The 24108-nt window shown below is 36.7% G+C and overlaps 1 protein-coding gene across 3 annotated transcripts in view; it reads right to left on the reverse strand.

The window, feature by feature from the left end:
* Positions 1–256: 256 nt before the first annotated feature.
* Positions 257–24108, reverse strand: part of LOC131143695 (protein NUCLEAR FUSION DEFECTIVE 6, mitochondrial) — a 71505-nt gene continuing 47653 nt past the window's right edge. Inside the window, exon 3 of one of the 3 annotated variants that reach the window (XM_058091942.1) lies at positions 257–625. In XM_058091942.1, coding sequence (XP_057947925.1) covers positions 606–625 — 20 coding nt within the window. In that variant the 3' untranslated portion in view covers positions 257–605. The remainder of the gene's footprint in view (positions 626–24108) is intronic. The other 2 variants (XM_058091941.1, XR_009133654.1) reach the window with 2 other exon arrangements.

Below are 24108 nucleotides of genomic sequence, written 5' to 3' on the forward strand. Positions count from 1 at the left end.
GCCCAAGTTGTCACAATAAGATTAAACCCCTGCCGCAGTTTTCTCCCTACATTTTCAATTGCTTGTGGCCCGGGACTACGACAACTCAGAGAATCATGTGCCCATCGACCCTTCAATCAGTTTCAGCAGTTGGGCCGCAACAGAAGTGCCTCGGAAGTTACCAATTTAATGAGTTATGAAATAAATAGCCACAAGAAAAAAAAATCTCAGAGGTGATGATCATGTGGATTAGCTTTGTTCTTCTAAGAGAATTAAATGATGACTCTTTGGAAGAGGAAGTATTATTGATCCTGTTCTTTGGAACATGAAACATGGGAGTTGTTAAATTGACCAATGATAAACACTCAACAATTTCAACAGTGAAGAATCATAAGCAGATTGCAGATATGGTTTCACTAGGGACCTCAAATTTCTCTGAATTTGCCCCCTGGGATTGGGTGAATGTTCCCATCACAAAAATTTGATAAGTCATTACAAAACAGAGGGAACGGAGAGAGTGCAGCAGCCATATGTTTTGCTAAAGAGAGAAGAGTAATGGAAAAACTCCTGTCGATGGTAATGCTGGGGGCAGGTACGTACCTAGACGGAGGATCTCATCCCCACAGCTATAGAGGTGTCGCAAACTCTGCCAACTCAAAACAGATTACAAGGTCAGGTATGTCTGACAAAATAAGTAAAAGGCACCAAAACAATTCAAATAGAGTCATTATAACATAAGATGTAGAAAGAAAATAAATAGCATCATTTTGATAAATTCATGACCATGTGAAGATTCAAAATAGCTCTTACCCTTCTGCAATCAATGACAAGTAAATAAGTAATTCCGTCAACATCGGAGCAAAAAGAACAGATGGTCTAATAATTTTAAAGCCTCAACAAGGGTGTTTTCTCTCAAGTGGCCACTTAGGGCCCCCACTTGGAGGCAACCCAAACCCCATGACCTTAAGAGAAGGTGGGTAAGAAATAAGTGGATCCAAAGAGGGTGTACTTCTCGCTCTGGGGTTGACACTCTCATTACCGTTTCCCTATCCAACATTCCTATTCACTTCCTTACCCTTTTTAGATTGCCTACTAAAATTGCAAAGGCTTTACAAAGGCCAATGTGTGACCTTATCGGGCTGGTCATGGGGAGAGCAAGAAGAGCATTTAGTTACTTGGAATGTCATCAGTAAGTCTAAATCTGAAGGGGGACTGGGGCCTAGCAATGTGGTATCCCTAGAACATCTCCCTAATAGGTACATGGTTGGGGAGGTTCCCACTAGAAGTAAACTCTCTGGTACAAGCTAGTCGAAAGCAAATATGGGCTCCATCAAAATGGGTGGAAATAAGAGGAAGTCATAGTAGGGTGCATTTTAGGAAGGATGTGTGGGTGGGTGAGGTCCCTTTGGAGTTGAAGGTGCCCCGTTTAAGACTTATTCTCTCCATAATGTACCTATCAACTCTTTCATTTCTCCTGAAGGAGGCCCTCTTTCATGGAATTTCCATTTTTTTCAAGAATCTCAACTAATGAGAGGTCAACAAGCTTACCACACTGCTTTCTTTGTTGGACCACTTTGTCTCTACCAGCAGGATGGATAAGAGAGAATTGGAATTTCGATAAATTCAAAAAAATATTCAGTAGATTTCAATGGAATTTCAAAAATTTTGATAAATTCAGCACTGGAGCTCTAATTTTTATGGAAGACAAATAGAAAATAAAAATGAGTTTTTGATCCCTAAACTAAACATACCTCATCACTTCACCCTTGTTTTAAAGCACTATAAACTAAACCAGAGTTAATCACCCGAAGGACTTGGGTTCTAGTCTCGTTGCCCGCCTTTATTATGTGTTTAAAAAATCATTGTATTTCCTGTAATGGGTGTTATTTATCATGTATATATCTCTTCATGTGTTATTGGGCTGCACGTGAGTGGAGCGTTAAACTTTTAGGTAAAGTGGTAATGGAACAATTATATAATTAAAATTTCATCCCACCTTGTTTTACCATTTTTCCCTCTCAATTCGCAATTAACCTTTACCCAATGACAACACTTACCTTAACTATGGCCTTATTATTATTATTATTATTATAAAAATTTGTCATGTTATGCATTTTTTAAAATTTATTTTGATTCCAAATTATACATAATAATCTATTTTAACATTTCCCAGAGTTTTATTGTAAATTTTCACCATTTACCATAAATTTTCGTCATTTCTTAAATCAAAATCAAAATTTCTATAAGTTGAGACCATCAAAATCGAATTTTAAGTCCTTCAAGACACCTCTGTAGATCACGTTATCCATGGCTAAAATCCATTCCCAATCTCAAAAACAGACACCATCATCAAATTGCTTTTCCCCCACAATTGAATTTCCAACACATCCTCCATGAGGACTACTCTAATTCCCAGGTTCGCCCCTTAGTGATCAGAAAACAACACAACCAACTGTAAGCTGGCATGAATATTTTGAAACATGGTACAAAACACTAAATCTGGTGAGTTGAAGTTCTAGTTCAAATTTTCAATATGTAACAGTACAAGTAGAGCATTATTTTCGTTAGTCATTGTTAATCTACTTCAGCAATGAAAATCTCTAAACATCCTCTCTTAAATAGACAAGGACCATTAGGCAATCTTCACCTATATATCTACACAAGGATATCTCCTATGTGACACTTTTAAAGCATGTACCACACCTGTCGCCATTCCAGACTGGAGCATTTAATGCTTAAGTTATGGTTTTCCCTACATCTTGCACCAATTAACAATCTCCATGAACTAGTACAAGTAGATGTTAAAATATCAATCCCGAATATCTTTGTAAATAAAATACAAATTAGGAAAGTGGGTAATTAAGGGGGATTTGATATTATTCAAGAGGAAATTGTTTCCTTGTTTAGAATAGGTAATCGTATTATATATTGGATTGTGCAGAAGAACAATATAATGAAGAAAAATATATTTCAATCATTTCCTCTTTCATGGTATCAGAGCTAGGGTTTCTTAAACCCAGCTAAACGATGGCTAACAGCAGAGGCTCTACCTCCTCTACAAACATCACCGGTGACTCAGAGGTTACGTCCGGTGGGGGTACGAATGGACTCGATAACATAGTCTTTCCACTCTCATTGGAAAAACTAAACGGAAAAAATTTCCGTGAATGGGCTCAGTCCATGAAACTGGTGATTGAGGGAAAAGGGAAGCTTGGATATCTTACCGGTGAGCAGAGGAAGCCAAACCCTTCCGACGCTGTAGCCTTGCAAAGATGGAGGTCCGAAAACTCCAGTCACGGCTTGTCTCATCAACTTGATGCAACCATCAATTGGAAAAATTTACTTGTTCTTGTCGACGGCGAAGGAAGTCTAGGAAGCCGTACGTGAGACGTACTCCGATGTCGAAAGCTACTCACAAATCTTCAACATCAAGACCCGATTGTGGTAGATGAGGCAAGGCGAAAGAGGTGTTACCGAGTATTTCATGGAGATGAGTCATCTCTGGCAGGAGCTCGATCTGAGCAACGATGAGGAGTGGGAGTGCTCCAGCGACAGCACTTGATACCGAAGGAGGCTCGAAAACGAGAGGGTCTTCGAGTTTCTTGCCGGCCTGAATCGAGAGCTCAATGACATGAGGGGACGGATCCTTGGCTGGCGACCTCTCCCTTCAACCCGAGAAGTCTTTGCAGAGGTCAGGAGGGAAGAGAACAGGAGGCGGGTGATGCTGCGGCCTCAAAATGAATCTGCTGGGCTGGACCCGGCTGTACCTGTATCCGCCCAAAAATTAGATGGGCTACACACTGGGTCGGATGCCTCAGCTCTTATATTAAAAGGCCCAGGGGGACCTAGTCAACGACCGCAAAGAGGAAAAATATCGTGCGAACATTGCCGAAAAACAGGTCATTCAAAAAATACCTGCTGGGAGATTCATGGAAAACCGGCAGATTGGAAACCGAGACAATACCAAAAAAATCGTGGGTACCAGGCCAGCACTGACGGATCAACTGAAAGATCACAAGGAGAGAACAACAATACCCTGTCCAGCAGTGCATTCAGTCCTGAACAACTGGATCAGTTATATAAGATGATTTCATCAATGCAAACATCGGGTCAATCTTCCTCCGGTTCCCTGGCTCACCGAGGTAATCATCTGTCAGCTTTAAAAACCACATCTTGTTACAAATGTCCTTGGATAATTGATTCGGGTGCATCCGATCATATGACTGGGTCTTATCAATATTTTTCATCCTACTCACCATATGCCGAGAATTTGAGGGTAAAAATTGCAGATAGCTCTTTCTCACCAGTTGTTAGAAAAGGAAGTATTCGCATATCTGCTTCCTTAACTTTACAATCGGTCTTAAATGTCCCCAAGTTATCGTGCAATCTATTATCTATCAGTCAATTAACAAAAGATTTGAATTGTTCCGCTAAATTTGTTTCCTCTCATTGTGTTTTTCAGGACCTATCATCAAGGAAGACGATTGGCACTGCTAAAGCGTATGAGGGACTCTACTACTTTGAGGAGGCAAGTTTGAGTGAACTATGTAATACTGCAATTTGTGATTCTGCATCTACTTCTAGAAATAGTGAACTTTTGTTATGGCATTCACGGATGGGTCATCCCAATTTCCACTATTTAAAACGTTTGTTTCCTTCTCTTTGTTCAAATAAAATGGCTTCTGAGTTTCAATGTGAAGTATATGAGCTTGCTAAATATCGTCATACTTCTTTTCCATCATCCATATACAAACCATCTCGCCCATTTGCTATGTTTCACAGTGATGTATGGGGTCCCTCACGTTCCCTAAATCGCACCAATACAAAATGGTTTGTGACCTTTATCGATGACCATACTCGTCTTTGTTGGGTCTACTTACTGAAAGACAAAACTGAAGTCCGCTCCATTTTCATCAATTTTCATACCATGATTCATACACAGTTCCATTCAAATCCTCCGTACTGATAATGGTACAGAATATTTTAATACCATCCTGGGAACTTATCTTCAAGATAATGGGATTGTTCATCAAAGTTCTTGTGTGGATAGCCCTCAACAAAATGGGGTTGCTGAACGAAAAAATAGACATATACTTGAAGTAGCCCAGGCATTAATGTTTACTACCCACACGAAACATTATTTTTGGGGCGATGTCATCTTAACAGCCACACATCTCATTAATTGAATGCCAAGTCGAGCACTCTCATTTGTCACCCCTCTTCAGAAATTTCAGGAACACTTTCCTACCTCTCGACTCCCTTCCAGTCTCCCACTGAAAATTTTTAGTTGTACTGCCTTTGTTCATGTCCATGCACACCATCGCGATAAATTGGATCCTCGTGCCATTAAATGTGTCTTCCTTGGTTATTCACCTACCCAAAAAGGCTACAAATGCTATGATCCGATCTCAAAACGACTGTTCGTTAGTCTTGATGTCACTTTCTTTGAAACCACTCCTTACTTCCCAAAGCCCTCTCTTCAGGGGGAGAAATGGAGTGAAGATTGGTTCTTTGATCCTTTCACTACTGAATCTACGGTTACTCCAGTTACTCCATTCCCTGACCCATCTATTGAGTCTTCCATTAAGTCCTCCATTACATTACTTTCCGACTTGCCAAACACAACTGAACACTTACCCTCGGGGGGAGATGCAGGAGAGCAAAACAACACAGACATACTGGTTTACTCAAGAAAGCCGAAAACAAAGGAGAGGGAGAATCTCATACCTGAGGCACCAAGAGCGTTGGAACCGGTGATGGCTCCGAATAATCATGAGCCCTCGCCTTATCCTGATCTGGTAATTGAGTCTTCCTCTGATAATTCTGCACCTGATGATATCAATTTACCTATTGCAATCAGAAAACAAACCAGGTCATGTACTCAATACTCTTGGTTGAAATACATGTCTTATAAAAGCTTGTCTACAGGATATCGTATGTTTGTCTCTAATCTTGACAGGATGAAAATGCCAAAAAACATTTAGGAAGCTCTAGAAATACCAGAATGGAGAGAGGCAATCATGGAAGAACTGCGAGCCCTAGAAAAAAATGGAATTTGGTAGTTGACAGATCTACCCAAAGGGAAGAAGCCAGTGGGTTGTAAATGGGTCTTCACAGTGAAATGTAAATCTGATGGAACAGTTGAAAGATATAAAGCCAGACTTGTTGCAAAAGGCTTTACACAGACCTACGACATTGACTATACTGAGACATTTGCACCAGTGGCAAACTTAAATACAGTTCGGGTTCTCTCGTCTCTGGCAGCCAATTTAGATTTGCCACTACAACAACTTGATATTAAAAATGCTTTCTTAAATGGAGAATTAGAAGAGGAAGTTTACATGACTATAATACCAGGATTCAGTAGAACAGGTAAAGAAAACAGAGTGTGTAAATTAAAGAAATCGTTATATGGCCTCAAACAATCTCCTAGAGCGTGGTTCGACAGATTCACAAAGGTACTAAAGAATCAAGAGTATCGACAAGGGCAATCAGACCATACACTATTCTTCCAACAGTCTGAAGGAGGTAAGAGAACAATCCTAATAGTGTATGTCGATATAATTCTTACTGGTGATGATACTGTAGAGATAGAGAGATTGAAGAAGGTTTTGGCTACTGAATTTGAAGTTAAAGACTTGGGACAGATGCGGTATTTTTTGGGCATGGAAGTGGCAAGAACGAAAAAGGGAATTAGTGTTTTTCAGCGAAAGTATGTTACCGACCTCCTAGTTGAAACTGGCATGCTAGGGTGCAAACCCAGCAAAACCCCGATAGAAATAGTAAAGAGGGTTGACGATTGTGGAAAACCAGTAGAAAAGGAGAGGTATCAAAGATTGGTTGGCAAGCTGATCTACCTATCACATACTAGACCAAACATTGCATTTGTAGTCAGTGTAGTAAGTCAACACATGCATTCACCAAAGGAAGTTCACTTAGATGTTGTATACAAGATCCTTAGATATCTCAAGGGATCCCCGTGAAAAGGACTCTTCTTTAAGAAATGTGAAAGCAAGGAAGTAGAGATCTTTACAGATGCAGATTGGGGAGGATCCGTGGAATATAGAAGGTCCACCACAGGATATTGTACATTCGTCTGGGGAAATCTCGTAACTTGGAGAAGCAAAAAACAGAATGTGGTGGCTCGTAGTAGTGCTGAAGCTAAATTCAGGGCAGTCGCTCAAGGGATTTGTGAAGGATTATGGTTACGAAAACTATTGGAGGAATTACGGGTACCGGTGAACCTTCCTATCAAACTCTACAGTGACAATAAGGCAGCTATTAGCATCTCTCTTAATCCAGTCCAACATGACAGGACTAAACATGTGGAGGTAGACAGACACTTCATCAAAGAAAAAATTTACGAAGGAATTATATGTATGACTTATGTGCCAACCAAGGAACAAACTGCAGATATCCTCACTAAAGGGTTGGGACGACAGAGCTTTGATGATCTTATTAGCAAGTTGGAGATGATTAATATTTATGATCCAACTTGAGGGGGAGTGTTAAAATATCAATCCCGAATATCTTTGTAAATAAAATACAAATTAGGAAAGTGGGTAATTATGGGGGATTTGATATTATTCAATAGGAAATTGTTTCCTTGTTTAGAATAGGTAATCGTATTATATATTGGATTGTACAGAAGAACAATATAATGAAGAAAAATATATTTCAATCATTTCTTCTTTCAGTAGAGCATTATTTTCGTTAGTCATTGTTAATCTACTTCAGCAATGAAAGTCTCTAAACATCCTCTCTTAAATAGATAACAACCATTAGGCAATCTTCACCTATATATCTACAAAAGAATATCTCCAATGTGACACTTTTGAAGCATGTACCACACCTGTTGCCATTCCAGACTAGAGCATCTAATGCTTAAGTTATGGTTTTCCCTACATCTTGCACCAATTTACAGTCTCCATGAATTAGTTCTCTTGGGTGTACTCCCAATGCCATTTCCAATAAAAGCCTGGTTAATCAACTATAAATACAAAACTACCAACCCATCCATCTGTCATGGAAGAGCCTATACCCTATCTCACCAAAAGGCATTTGAAGACATCATCCCCACTTTCCCAAAGGACTTCTCTTGGTAAATTTTGAGCCTCCAATTAACTGAGCTAGGAATAGGAAAGATTGAAAGAAATCTACTCTCAAGCCAAAGTGTAAAAGTAGTGGAGTAAACACTGCTACCATATTGAACGTTGTGTAACAGGTAACAAATACCAAGTTTGTGAATCCTTCTATTGCAAAAGAATACTCGTCAAAATTTAAATATTAACCTGTTTTAACTCAAAAGGGTTTGAGTACTAATGTCGTAAATGATTTACAATCAATTTTTAAATCAATTTGCACAAAAACATATACAAAAATGTTGATTTATGTTGCCTTTTTCACTGAAAAGGGAAACACAAAAGGCTTGTGTTTGTCAGTCACTATTTTATGGATCACAAATGTAATCTATATCAAGAAATCATAAAGATAGTGGAATATAAACAATGCAATAAATTTGCATTTCATAATTCATAGCATGATCAAATAAAGGTGCAGGCATTTAATCAAAGGATAAGCATGTTGGAACAGTTCAGATCAAATGACTATAAAATTAAATCTATACTTACACACATCATGGGTAGTGTAAACACACCTCTATTTTTCATCAGGGAATAATTAGAATTAACGCTTTTAATATGATTCTTTCAATAATGGCAAGTAAAGACGTTAGTTCAAGAAACTAGAATTAGATTAGCAACTTAGAATATAGGGACACTTATGGGTAAAAGCATGGAAATTGTGGATACAGTGATTAGAAGAAGAATTAATATAATTTGCCTCCAAGAAACTAAGTGGGTGGGGGAGAAAGGTAGAGAAATCGATAAATCAGGATTTAAACTTTGGTACACTGAAAAAGAAAAACATAAGAATGGAGTAGGCATTATTATAGACAAAAACTTAAAAGATAGCGTTGTGGATGTAACTAGAGTAAGGAATAGAATTATAAAAATCAAGATGGTATTAGGACAAGATGTTAGATTACCACTTTATATAAAAGCTTAAGCTGTTAGGTTGTGGTGGGCCAACAATGTATATCAAGCTCTAACACTCCCCCGCATGTGCAGCCCGACAGCACATGGAGAGATAAACACATGATAATTAGCACCCATAATAAGGAATACAATATTTTTTTTTAAATTGCGAGTAACAAGACTAGAACCCAGGACCTCCTGGTAACCAACTCTAATACCATGTAAGCAGAATTTTATATACATAATTCTTCAATTCAATTTACGTATGTACATCCCAATCTTTTATAATTCAATCAACTAATCTAAATAAGGAAATAATCTCCCTACAGAATAAAATACAATAAAATAAAATCTCCTCTGCTTATCCACCTTCCTAATTTATTCATTATTCACAAAGATACTTGGGATTTTAACAATTGTAAGCAGAATTCAACATGAATAATTCTTCAATTCAATTTGCGTATGTACATCTCAATCTTTTATAATACAATCAACTAATCTAAATAAGGAAATAATCTTCCTACAGAATAAAATACAATAAAATAAAATCTCCTACGTTTATCCACCTTCCTAATTTATTCATTATTCACAAAGATACTTGGAATTTTAACACTCCCCCTCGAGTTGGATCATAGATATTAATCATCTCCAACTTGCTAATGAGATCATCAAAGTTCTGTCGTCCCAACCCTTTAGTGAAGATATCTGCAATTTGTTCCTTGGTAGGTACAAAGTCATACAGATAGTTCCTTCTTCAACTTTTTCTTTGATAAAGTGTTTGTCTACTTCCACATGTTTAGTCCTGTCATGTTGAACTGGATTGAGAAAGATATTGATGGCTGCCTTGTTGTCACAATAGAGTTTGATAGGAAATTCCACCGAGACCTATAGTTCTTCCAAGAGTTTCTGTAACCACGGTCCTTCACATATTCTTTAAGCAACTACCCTGAACTCAGCTTTAGCACTACTACGAGCCACTACATTCTGTTTTTTGCTTCTCCAAGTTACTAGATTTCCCTAGACGAATGTGCAATAACCTGTGGTGGACCTTCTATCTTCCACTGATCCTGCCCAATCTGCATCTGTAAAGATCTCTACTTTCTTGTTTTCACATTTCTTGAAGAAGAGTCCTTTGTCCAGGAAGCCCTTGAGATATCGAAGGATCTTGTACACAGCATCTAAGTGGGCTTCTTTTGGTGAATGCATATGTTGACTTACTACACTGACTGCAAATGCAATATCTAGTCTAGTATGTGATAGGTAGATTAGCTTATCAACCAATTTCTGATATCTCTCCTTTTCAACTGGTATCCCACAGCCTTCAACCCTCTTTATTGCTTCAATCGAGGTTTCACTGGGTTTGCATCCAAGCATGCCGGTTTCAATTAGGAGATCAGTAACATACTTTCGCTGAGAAACACGAATCCCCTTTTTTGTTCTAGCAACTTCCATGCCCAAGAAGTACCACATTTGTCCCAAGTCTTTAACTTCAAATTTAGTAGCTAGAACCCTCTTCAATCTTTCCATCTCTATCGCATCATCCCTAGTTAGGATTATATCATCAACATATACTATCAGAATTGTTTTCTTGCCCTTTTCAGAATGTTGGAAGAACAGGGTGTGATCTGATTGTCTTTGTCGATATCCTTCGTTCTTTATTACTTTTGCAAATCTGTCAAACCATGCTCTAGGAAATTGTTTAAGTCCATACAGGGACTTCTTGAGTTTACACACTCTGTTTTCTTCACCTTTCCTGCTGAATCCTGACAGTATAGTCATGCAAACTTCTTCTTCTAACTCACCATTTAGAAATGCATTCTTAATGTCAAGTTGTTGTAGTGGTCAATCTAAATTGGCTGCTAAGGATAGGAGGACCCGAACTGTATTCAAGTTTGCCACTGGTACAAATTTCTCCGTATAGTCAATGCCATAAGTCTATGTAAAACCTTTTGCAACAACCCTGGCTTTATATCGTTCAACTGTCCCATCAGATCTATGTTTCACTGTGAAGACCCATTTACAACCAACTGGCTTCTTCCCTTTCGGCAAACTCATTAATTCCCAAGTTCCATTTTTTTCTAAAGCCCACATTTCCTCCATGATCGCCTCCCTCCATTTAGGTATTTCCAGGGCTTCCTGAATGTTCTTTGGAATTCTCGTCCTGTCAAGGTTAGACACAAAAGCACGATATCTTGTAGACAAACTTTGTTAAGACATGTATTTAGACCAGGGATATTGAGTAATGACCTGGTTTGTTTTCTGATTGTAATAGGTAAATTGATGTCTTCAAGTACAGGATTATCAGACGGCAGCTCTATTACCGGATCAGGATTGGGTGTGGACTCCTAGTTATTTAGAGCCATCACCGGTTCCAACACTCTTGGTGCCTTAGGTATGAGATTCTCCCCGTTTTTTGTGTTCAGCTTTCTTGAGTAAACGAGTATATCTGCGTTGTATTGTTTTCCTGTATCTCCCCCTGAGATTAAGCGCTCTTTAGTGTTCGGCAGGTCAGGAAGTGAAGCAATGGAAGACTCAATAGATGGGTCAGGGAATAAAGCAATGGGAGGCTCAATAGATGGTACGTGTTCAAATGGTACATATTCAGTAGTAAAGAAGTCAACGAATCGATCTTCACTCCATTTTTCCCCCTAAAGAGAGTTCTTGGGGAAATAGGGAGTGGTTTCAAAGAATGTGACATCCAGACTAACAAACGTCCTTTTTGAGACAGGATCACACCATTTGTATCCTTTCTGGGTAGGGGAGTAACCGATGAAAACACATTTAACAGCACGAGGATCCAATTTATCCCGATGGTGAGCATGAACATAAATAAATGCAATGCAACCAAAGATTTTTAGCGGAAGACTGGAGGGAAGGCGGGATGTAAGAAAAAATTCCTAGAATTTCTGGAGAGTGGCAAAGGAAAGTACTTGACTCGGCATTTGATTAATGAGATGGGTAGCTGTTAAGATGGCATCTCCCTAAAAATAGTTTTTCATGTTTGTAGTGAACATCAAAGCCCGAGCTACTTCAAGTATATGTCTATTTTTTCGTTCGGCAACCCCATTTTGTTGAGTGGTGTCTACACAAGAACTCTGATGAATAATCTCATGTCCTTGAAGATAAGTTCCTAGAATTTCATTAAAATATTCCGTACCATTATCAGTACGTAAAATTTGAATTTGAGTCTGGAATTGTGTTTGAACCATGGAATGAAAATTGACAAAAATGGAGCGGACTTCTATTTTATCTTTCAACAAGTAAACCCAACAAAGATGAGTATGGTCATCAATAAAAATAACAAACCATTTTGTATGGGTGTGATTGGGAGGTAGTGAGGGTCCCCACAAATCACTGTGAATCATAGAAAATGGGCGGGATGGTTTCTATATGGATGATGGGAAAAAGGCACGCCGGTGTTTTGCAAGCCCACACACTTCACATTGAAACTCAGAAGACTTTTTATTTGAACATATAGATGGAAACAAGCGTTTTAAATATTGAAAATTTGGGTGACCCAACCTAGAATGCCATAACTAAAGTTCACTCTCTAGAGATAGATACAAAATCACAAATTGTAGTATTATATTGTTTACTCAAGCTTGCCTCCTCAAAGTAGTTGAGTCCTTCATACGCCTTAGTTGTGCCAATCGTCTTCCTAGATGACACGTCTTGAAAAACACAATGAGATGAAACAAATTTAGCAGAGCAATTAGAGTCTTTCATTAATTGGCTGATAGATAACAAATTGCAAGATAACTTGGGAACATGGAGGACAGATTTTAAGTTACAAAGTCAGATATGCGAATACTTCCTTTACCGACGACTGGTGAAAGAGAACCATCTGCAATTTCAACTCTTAGATTTCCAGTATATGGTGAATAGGATGAAAACAATTGATAAGAACCAGTCATATGATCAGATGCACCCGAGTCAATTATCCATGGTGATTTGTAACAACATATAGTATTTAAGGCTGACAAATAATTACCTCGATGGGCCAAAGAACCAATGGAAGACTGACCCGATGTTTAAATTGAGGAAATCATTTTATACAGTTGATCCAACTACTCAAGGTTGAACGCACTACTAGAAATATTATTGGTTTTTTGTTAGATATGCGAGTACTTCCTTTACCGGCGACTGGTGAGAGAACCATCTGCAATTTTGACTCTCAGATTTCCAGCATATGGTGAATAGGATGAAAAAAAATTGATAAGAACCAGTCATATGATCAGATGCACCCGAGTCAATTATCCATGGTGATTTATAATAGGATATAGTATTTAAGGCTAACAAATAATTACCTCGGTGAGCTAGAGAACCAGTGGGAGACTAACCCGATGTTTGAATTGAGGAAATCATTTTATACAACTGATCCAACTACTCAGGGCTGAACGCAATACTTGACATATTATTGGTTTTTTCAACTTGTGGTTTTTCAGTTGAACAATCAGCAGTAGCCTGATACCCACGATTTTTTTGATATTGTCTCGGCTTCCAAACTGCAGGTTTTCCATGAATCTCTCAGCATGTCTTTTGAATGTCCTGACTTTCGACAATTTTCACACCAATTTTTTCCTTTTTGTGGCCTTTGTCTAGAACCAAAGCCCGAGCCCGCAAGACTTTTTGACATTAGGGCCGAAACTTCAGGCCCCATGTCTTTTCGGGTTAGGGCTGAGATTTCAGGTTCACAGTGCATTTTCAACATCACCTTGCGGCGACTCTCCTCACGCCGCACCTCTGCGAAGACCTTCTGAGTCGAAGGTAGGGGACGCCGGCCAAGGATCCTCCCTCGTACATCATCCAAGTCGCGATTGAGACCTGCCAAAAACTTGAACACCCTCTCATTCTCGAGGCGTCGCTTGTACCATATGCTGTCGCCGGAGCACTCCCACTCTTCATCGACGCTGAGGTCAAGCTCCTGCCAGAGGGTGGTCATTTCCATGAAGTGCTCGGTAACCTCCCTTTCTCCTTGTCGTAGCTGCCACGGTAGGGTCTTAAACTCAAAGATTTGGGAGTAGCTTTCGGCATCAAAGTATGTCTCGTGAGCTGCATCCCAGATATCCTTCGGCGTTGGAAGGAACAAGTATATCTTGCCAATTGAGGTCTTCATCAAATTTATGAGCCACGCTGTCACCATGGAATTCTTGGCTTTCCATTTTTGCAGAGCTGCGATGTCGGTTGTGGCGGGCTTCTTCTGTTCGCCGATAAGGTATCCTAACCTCCCTTTTCCTTCAATCACTAGTTTAATGGACTGAGCCCATTCACGGAAATTTTTTCCGTACGATTTCTCCACCGAGAGTGGAAAGGCCATGTTGTCTCGCCCTTGCGAACTCACGGTTGAGATGAAGTCAAAGATGCCATCGAGAGTTTCAAAGGAACTCGACCCTCTACTGTTGACAGCGTCGTCTGCCATAGTTAGCTAAGGTTTAGAAACCCTAGCTCTGATACCATGTTAGATTACCACTTTACCTAAAATTTTAAGTTGTTAGGTTGTGGGCCAACAATGTATATCAAGTTTTAACACGAGATAATAAATATCATTAGTGTTTATACTCCTCAATTTGGCTTAGCAGAAAATCTTAAGAGACAATTTTAGGAAGATATGGACAGTATTATACAAGACATACCAAGGACTGAGAAAATATTTATAGGAGGAGAACTAAATGGACACATTGGAAGAGATAATAAAAATTATGAGATGATATTTAAAGGATATGGATATGGAGACAAAAATGAGTCTGGGGAGATGATCTTAGACTTTGCTATGTCATATGATTTTAGTATAATGAATACTTGTTTTAAGAAGAGAAAAGAACACTTAATAACCTTTAAAAGTGGACAGAATAGAAGTCAAATAGATTTTTTAACTAAGTGGGTAGATCGTTTGTCATGCAAGGATTGTAAAGTTATTCCAGGTGAAAGTCTAACCACACAACACAGAGTCTTAGTGTTAAATATACGTATTAAAAAATGAAAGAAAAAAGATAAAATAAACCAATGTAGGAGAACTTGATGGTGGAACCTAAAAGGAGAAAATATAATAAAATTTAAAGATAAAATGATCAAAGATGGGGATTGGACCATAGAGGATGAGATCGATACAAATACTCTTTGGAATAAATTAGCTAGTTTTATTAAAAAGATGGCAATAGAGATTTTAGGTGAATCAAGGGGAAGATTCTCGAATAGCAAAGAGAGTTGGTGGTGGGATAAAAATGTACAAAAAATTATAAAGACAAAAAGAATTTGGTATAAAACGTGGCAAAAATGAAGAAACAGAGATAACTTTGAAAAATATAAGGAGACAAGAAAAGATGCAAAAAGGGCCGTTGGTGAAGCTAAATATAGATATTTTAATAGTTTGTATGATAGATTAGGTGCAAAAGAAGGGGAAAGAGATATATTTAAACTTGCTAAAGCTAGAGAAAGGAAGAGCAAGGACTTACGAAATGTAAAATGTATAAAAAGTGAGGATGATATTGTCTTGATTAAGGACGAAGATATTAAAGAAAGATGGCGAAGTTACTTTAGCAAGTTGTTTAACGAAAACCAAATAGAAGGCTTAAACTTAGAATTGTCAAATGAAGAAAAAGACTAAAAATATACAATTTATTAGCAAAATTAGAGTTAACAAATTTAAGTTTGCACTAAAAAAAATGAAAAAATAGGAAAGTTATGGGACCAGATAACAATCCAATTGAAGTTTGGAAATGCTTAGGTGATAACAAAATTATATGGTTAATTAATTTATTGAATACAATTGTAAAAACTAAGAAAATGTCAGATGAATGGAGGAAAAACACTTTAATACCTATGTACAAAAATAAAGGAGATATTCAAAATTGTAATAACTATCGTGGAATTAAACTTATGAGTCATACAATGAAACTATGGGAAAGGGTAGTTGAACAAAGATTAAGGTTACAAACGAAGATCTCAGAAAATCAATTTGATTTTATGCCCGGGAGATTTACCACAAAAGCTATTTATCTTTTAAGAAGATTAATGGAAAAGTTTAGGGAAACGAAGAGCTTGCATATGAAATTTATTGACCTTGAGAAAGCATATGATAGGATACCTAAGGAAGTTCTATGGTGGATTTTAGAAAAAAAAGGTGTATGTTGTAGGTATACAGATGTCATTAAGGATATGTACAATGGAGTAATGACTAGTGTAAGGACTATAGATGGAGAAACTAGAGAATTTTCAATTACCATAGGTGTACATCAAGGATCTACTTCGAGTCCTTATCTTTTTGCTTTAGTGATGGACCAATTGACTAAGAGTATTCAAAAGAAGGTTCCATGGTGTATGTTGTTTGCAGATGATATTGTATTAATTGACGAAATTAGGGACGGAGTAGAGGCTAGGTTAGAATTATGGAGAGAAGCTTGGAATCTAGAGGCTTTAGGATAAGTAGAAATAAAACAGAATATATGAAATGTAATTTTAGTAATGATAGGAAGAATATTGGAGACAAAGTTAAACTTGATGATGAAGCAATAAATAGCACTTGTAGATTTCGATACCTTGGATCTTTTATGCGAGCTGAAGGAGAAATTGAAGATGATGTAATGCATAGAGTTAAAGCAAGTTGGGTAAAATGGAGGACTAAGACTTGGTTTTGTTGTTGTTGTTTGTTGTAGAAAAAAAAAAAATCCAAACTAAGGATTTACCCTTCCATTCTTGTTTATTTGATAGCAAACATGATGAATATGGTTTAGATTTCCATATTTTAGAAGCTTGAAATTTAAAATAAAAATAAAAAACAGCGAAGCAAAACAGTTTTAAACCATCCACAACAAGGCTGGGAGCATAATAGTCACAGACCACAGTGGCCTCAACCATAACAGCCATCACAGTACCATAGATAGCAGATGATATGGATTTGAATTTGAACATTTTCGAGATATTGCCCTGTAAATTTTCAGGAGGTACTGATAGGATTATGTAATGCTGTAAGGTAACTGTCAATTTGACAGGTTTCTTCATCATTTGCAAGTCCTATATAGATTCTGTGAAAACTAAAATGAAGGTGGTGAGATGAGAGATTGATGCAATACCTTCCATATTTAGAATCCTCGCAGAAACTTGCAGGTTGGGAAATTTGGTAGGAATCAACCAACGAAAACTATTTTGGTTTCTTTTGAGGGCATTTTGTTGTCAGGTCTTCAGCAAGATTGGATAGAGGCTCTAACGTTATTGTTTTTGTTTTCTCTGGTATTGTTTGCTTTTAGGGGGACATCTTATCCTCCACCATCTATAATTCTTTATATTATATTGACGAATTTTTTTGTATTTAAAATAATAAAATAAAATAAACAGGGAAGGCAATTTCGAAGAGGTGTAACACAGTGTGATTAACCCAATACTTTCTCAATATTTAAAATGTTTTTGGAACTTGCAGACTGCAAGATTTAGCATTTGACAGGATTCTTGGCCATCAGAGACTCAAAACATGCATTACTCTTCAGTAATCCATGATGAGTGCACCAAATCCTGCGAACTACAAAACTATTAAGGAATCCTATTAGTGAGAAAATTTCATGAGACAGTCACGCCACGTGACTGCCACCATTATTTCTATATTGTTTGTGGATCCGATACAAATTCCACAAAAACTGAAATCATAATGGTGGTGCCAGAGCGACTGACCCAATGCCTTCTCAATATTTAGAATCTTTGCAAGTATGCAAATTGCAATATTTGGCTGGGATCCTTCATGATTAACATAAAGCTTTGTATAACATAGAACCATAAGCCTGGGCATCTATTGTATTTCTAAAGCTCTCCTGTACACAAACCTTCCCTATTTTCATAGGCGCAAAGATACATGAATGGGAAAGCTATCAACAATTATAAAAGCATGCATACTAAGAAGAACATTTGGAGCTTTGGTACTCTCAACATCTCTGATTATGACAACCTTACATGCAGCTATACTAGTTCTCATGTATAAAGCAAGGTTTTAAATAAGTATGAACCATTGCTATAAAGTAGCAATGGCGTAAGGCAGTTGTCAAATCTATGTTGGAGGACTGAACTTTTTCCAAGCCTGCACAACCTTGCCTACATTATTTGCATGTCACATTATCATTCCTAATTTTGCATCCTTTATAGTTCAACCTATTGTCATTTGATTAGATAACAGTTTTACATTGGCTATAAATGCTAGTGGTAGAAGAAAAATATTTCTTTTCACTTCTCATATTACTTCATAGATAATAATACAAGAATAATAAAAATAAGCCTAAAGTCCCGCTAGGTGAGGTCAGCTACATAAATCCTTTTCCGCCAATTCACCCAATCCAGAGCATTTTCCTCTATTAGGTTAAGGGCTATTAAATCTTTCCTCACTACCTCCTTCCAAGTTAATTTAGGCCTACCCCTACCCCTTCTCATGCCAGAAACCATAACTAATTCACTCCTCACCAGTGCTCTACTAGGCCTGCATTTTAAATGTCCACACCATCTTAGTCGCCCCTCTCTTGTTTTCAATTGGTGCAATACCTAAATTATTACGTGTATGTTCATTTCTTACTTTATCTTTTAAAGTTAAACCACATATCCACCTTAACATACCCATCTCAAAACCTTTAATTTTCTTTGCATGTTACTTCTTAGTTTCCCAGCATTCTGAACCATAAAGCATAGCTAGTCTTATAGCTGACTTATAAAACTTTCCTTTTAATTTTAAGGGTATTCTATGATCACACAACACTAACACACTCCTCCATTTTACCCGACCTGTCTTAATTTTATGTACTACATCTTCAATTTCCCCTTCACCTTGCATAATAGATCCAAGATATCTAAATTTATCAGTACTATTAATCTCTTGATTATCAAATTCAATCTTCTCTGTTGCTACTCCTTACATTACTTAAATTACATTTCATATATTTTGTCTTATTGTTACTTATCCTTCACCCTTTAGACTCTAATGTGGCTCTCCAAAGTTCTTAGATTCCACTCCGCTCCTACAATTATCAATCAACACGATATCATCTACAAACAACATACACCAAGGAATCCCATTTTGGATATTCCTAGTAATTTCATCAATTACTAAAATAAAAATATAAGGACTTAAAGTAGAACCTTGATGTACACTTATTGTGATTGGAAACTCTCTAGAATCTCCTCCTATAGTCCTAACGCTAATCACTGCTCCATCATACATATCCTTAATGACCTTTGTATATCTACTGCAAATTCCCTTCTTTTCTAATACCCACCAAAGCACTTCCCAAGGAACTTTATCATAGGATTTCTCTAGGTCAATAAAAATCATATGCAAATCGTACTTCTTTTCCCTAAACTTTTCCATTAAACTTCTTAAAATAAAAAATAGCTTCTATTGTTGATCTCTTAGGCATAAAACCAAATTAATTTTCTAAAATCTTCATTTCTAATATTATTCTATGTTTAATAACCCTTTCCCATAATTTCGTCATCGTATGACTCATACTTAATTCCACGATAGTTATTTTAGTTTTGAATATCACCTTTATTTTTATACAAAGGTACTAACTTACTTTTCCTCGATTTTCTAACATTTTCTTGGTTTTTATAATATTATTGAATAGATTGGCTAACCAAATAATTCCTTTAATCCCCTAAGCATTTCCAAACTTCAATTGATATTTTATCTGGTCCTATAGATTTCCCACTTTTCATCTTTTTTAATGTCATCTTAACTTCAAGGACTCTAATTTTACGAATAAATCTCTTATTTTTAATCATCTCTTCATTTGTCACTTCCAAGTTCAATCTTTCATTTTAGTTTTCATTAAACAACTTATCAAAGTATCTCCGCCACCTCTCTTTCATGTCTTTTTCTCTAAATAAGATATTATCATTCTCGTCCTTTATACATTTTACATCACCTAAATCTTTGCATTTTCTTTCTCTAGCTCTAACAAATCTATAAATGTTTTTTATCCTTCTTTTGTATCTAGTTTAGTATATAAAGTATCATAAGCTCTATGTTTAGCTTCATTGATAGTCTTTTTAGAATTTTTTCTCACTTTTCTATATTTTTCAAGTTTTTCTATATTTCTAAAATTTTGCCATATTTTATACCAAATTCTTTGTCTTAACGACTTCTTGGACTTCTTCATCCCACCACCAACTTTCTTTATTACCCAAGTATGGGCTCACCTAAAACTTCTTTTGCTATCCTTACAATAGAATTTGCCATTTTATTCCAAACAGTATTTGCATTAACTTTATCCCCTATAGTCCAATCACACTCTTTGTTGATTTTATATTTGAATTTTACTATATTATCCCCCTTCAAGTTCCACCATCCAGTCCTCTTGTATTGATTTATGCTACTCATTCTCTTCCATTTTTTAATATGAATATCTAATACTAAGACTTTATGTTGTGTAGCCAAACTTTCACTTAGAATAACTTCACAATCCTTACAAGATAGACAGTCACCATTCTTAGTTAAGAGGAAATCTCTTTAGCTTTTATTGTACCCACTCTTAAAAGTTATTAAGTGTTTTTCTCTTATTATAAAGCAACTATTCAATACAACCAAATCGTAAGTCATGGCAAAATCTAAGATTGTATCACCGGCCTCATTTTTATCTCTATATCCATGGCCTCCATGAATCATCTAATATCCTATATTATCCTTGCCAATGTGACCATTCAAATCAGCTCCTATGAATGTCTTTTCAGACCTTGGTATCCCTTGTAAAATATTATCCATATCTTTCAAAAATTGTTTTTTAAGATTTTGTGCTAAGCCTATTTGGGGAGCATACGCACTAACAACATTCGTGATCTCCAGACCTAAAGCTATCCTGATTTTAATGATTTTATCCCTATTCTTTTAATATCTACTACATTATCTTTTAGATCTCTATCTACAATAATATCCACCCCATTTTTATGTTTCTTTTTTACCAGTGTACCAAAGTTTAAATCCTGATTTTTCAATTTCTCAAGCTTTCTCTCCTACCCATTCGTCTCTTTAAGGCATATTAAGTTAATTTTCCTTCTAAACATTATTTCTACTATTTCAATACTTTTTCCTGTACGAGTCCCTATATTCCAAGTTGCTAATCTTATCTTAGTTTTTATGCTAACTTATGAACCCTCTCCCTTTTATATTGATCCGGTCTAGTCCCTTAATCTAGGTGAATTTGGTAAGAACCCATGATAGTAAGATCTGACATAGTTTTACTTTAACTGTCAGCTACCTAACACAACCCTACTTCTTTATCTAGGCTTGGAACCGGTAGTGTGTACAAAGAATTTGTGTTACACCGGCGAAGTACACTTTTGCTCTTTTTTTTTTTAGCAAATTTATTTCAAATAGACAATTTTCTAAGTCACATCCTACAACTAGCAAAAACTACACACACAACACAATGCATTGAAAAAAATTAAAACATACAATTTTGGGTGTGAATCCGAGATAGACTAACAATTTTGGGTGTGAATCCGAGCTAGACTAAAATCCAAGCAATAGTAGATTTTTGAAAAAAAAAAAAATGTTATATTCCAAGACTTGCAAATAAAACACAAAAAAAAAAAAAAACAAACAAACAAACAAACAAACAAAAAACAAAGAACAAAAAGGCAATACATTAAGCCAACAAAACCTAAACACAAAATCACCACAGCTAACAGACTATTGAAAAAATGTGTAATAATAAAAATAAGAAAAGAAATAACAAGATAGGAAAAGGTCTCACCTATGGCTGAAATTAAAAAGGTAAAGACAACTACCTGAAAAATACCCTATGACACATGAAAATTGATGCTAGTAATGAGAATCAATTGAAGAATATTTAAGCAACGAGAGATTGCAAGAATTCTTCAATCTAAGATAATGAATCAAATCCAAAAACCTTTGTGCAAAATCTTCAAACTCTCCAGTGGCCTAAAACCCCTTCTTTCTTGGCCCCAATGCAAGGTTTAGAATCTTTGAATCTTTCAAAAATGCAAGAGATGCAAAAGAAATAATAGAGACTTCAATATTTCGCAGAAAAGATTTTGCATTGGTTCTTTTGCTAGGTAATATCAATCTTTCTTTGCTGATCAGGCTGCATCTTTATCCACAGAAATAGCATCCGGTGACAGCAAGATCGAATTATCTGAAGAAAACAAAACCACTCGGTTTGAAGCTCAAACTAAACTGAAATCAAAGCCATTTATGAAAACTAAGCATCCAATGTTGGCGGTGGCAGATAACAAGACTTCGTAATTCTAATCACCGGGAGAGAAAAGCCCACAGAAGATTGTTGGATTAGAAGGAAGCTACTCACCAGCCACCACAGCACTGGTGCTGGTGACTCGCAGTGCAGCCATAGAGAGGACCAAGAAGAAGAATAAGTATAGAACGTAAAAATTTATGATGGCCTGCGATGGCGATGTCGTCTCGTGAAGGTGGTAGACAGCTGAATGAAAGTGGAAGCCACCAGTTGAGCGAAGAACCAAATACTTCGACCCTTCAAGAAACAACTCAGAGAAGAGCTTTGATTGAACAAGAACAAGAGAGTGATCAACATGGGAATCTATAAATCTGCAGAGGCAAAAGAACCAGCACAAAAGATTGATCCAAATCCATTCCAAATATACATGAAAATCCAACTCCACGTTAGGATAAGCGAATCCAAAGCCTAGATATTGTTGTCCAAGGAAATGAATGTGAAAATCAGACGGTTGAAAGAAAGTATCGATCAGACCGTAAGGGTTCCTTTGAACTGGCTGGTGGTTCTTGCAAGGGGTGGGGAGTTACAGGACCACCAAACTCTGCGGGATTGTGGGCTCTCCGATGGTTCGGTGATCATGTTGGGGGTCCGAGCCCCCTTGTCCTGGTCTTCAAGCAGCGGTGGCAGCGGGTGGTTGAAAGAAGCTGCAGGTGGCGGTGGTAACAAGACAGATTCCGGTGAATCAGTGTGAGAAAGTTGTTAGACAGGTGATACGCCTTCATAGGTGTTAACGAATCATGGATTAATCATAAATGTGATAAGTAATAATAATAATAATTATATTATTACTATTGTTAAGATAACAGAGGGGTCTGGCTGTAAAAAACAAGTTCCGTCATTTTATTTGCTGGAGTATTAAAAATCTAATAAATCAATACCAAATTTTTCATTAAATTGAGACTGATATATGATCTATTTGAAGCTACCAAGTATGAGAATGGTGCATAATTATTTTTGTATTGGAGGAGTACCATTGATCTACCTCATGGTTGAAATGGATAAATGTTTGGATTTCTGTGGTTATTTTGTTCATGGTTATATTATTTAACTTAAGGTATAAAATTACAGTATTATAATCATAAAACTTAAAATTACTAACAAGTTGAACAGGGTGAAAACTAGAAAAGATATTAATGTTAACATTTAGAAATATAGAAAAGAACTACTGAATTACTAAAATTTATGTAATAAAATATATTACAAAAAATTGTTAATACCAATTTATTGATTAACGTGTCCCTTGTGAATAAAGAAAGGACTTGATTTAGTGGGGAGGGTTCTCTTACCCAAGTGCTTTCTTCATCCTTCCAAAGCCCTTCCAGGAAATAATGTCCATAGTTTTCCTTTTATCTCCAAAAATTATTTTGAATAAAGAGTTCTTGGAGTGCGCTGTGTTTCGATGGAAACAATCCCTATTAAAGAGTAAAGACCAACTGAACCCAATGGGAGTAATTATTGACTTCACATTATTTACTATTTTCCATTATCTTTTAGTGGCTTCATATACATGGACCCTTACCTTAGAGCCCTTAGGGCTTACTAAAATACATTGCTAAAAATATATGCCAGGATATACTTTTAAGATGGCTTATTGCTATCTTGAAGTACTTTATTTTTAAGGGAATAAACACCTCCATGTCAAAAAGTAGCCAATTTTCTTTTCTTCTAACAATTTTCGACTTTACCTAAAACCTAAAGCTATTAGATAGTGGGCCAACAATGTATGATTGCATAAAACGCTTTTTCAAACTCCACCGCACATTCAACCTAACAGCATGTGGAGATACACACATTATAGATAAAACCTACATAATAATTTTTTAAACACCACATAGCAAACGCAAGCAACAAGA

This window comes from Malania oleifera, chromosome 12 (assembly GCF_029873635.1).
Source record: "Malania oleifera isolate guangnan ecotype guangnan chromosome 12, ASM2987363v1, whole genome shotgun sequence".
Classification (NCBI taxonomy): Eukaryota; Viridiplantae; Streptophyta; class Magnoliopsida; order Santalales; family Ximeniaceae; genus Malania; species Malania oleifera.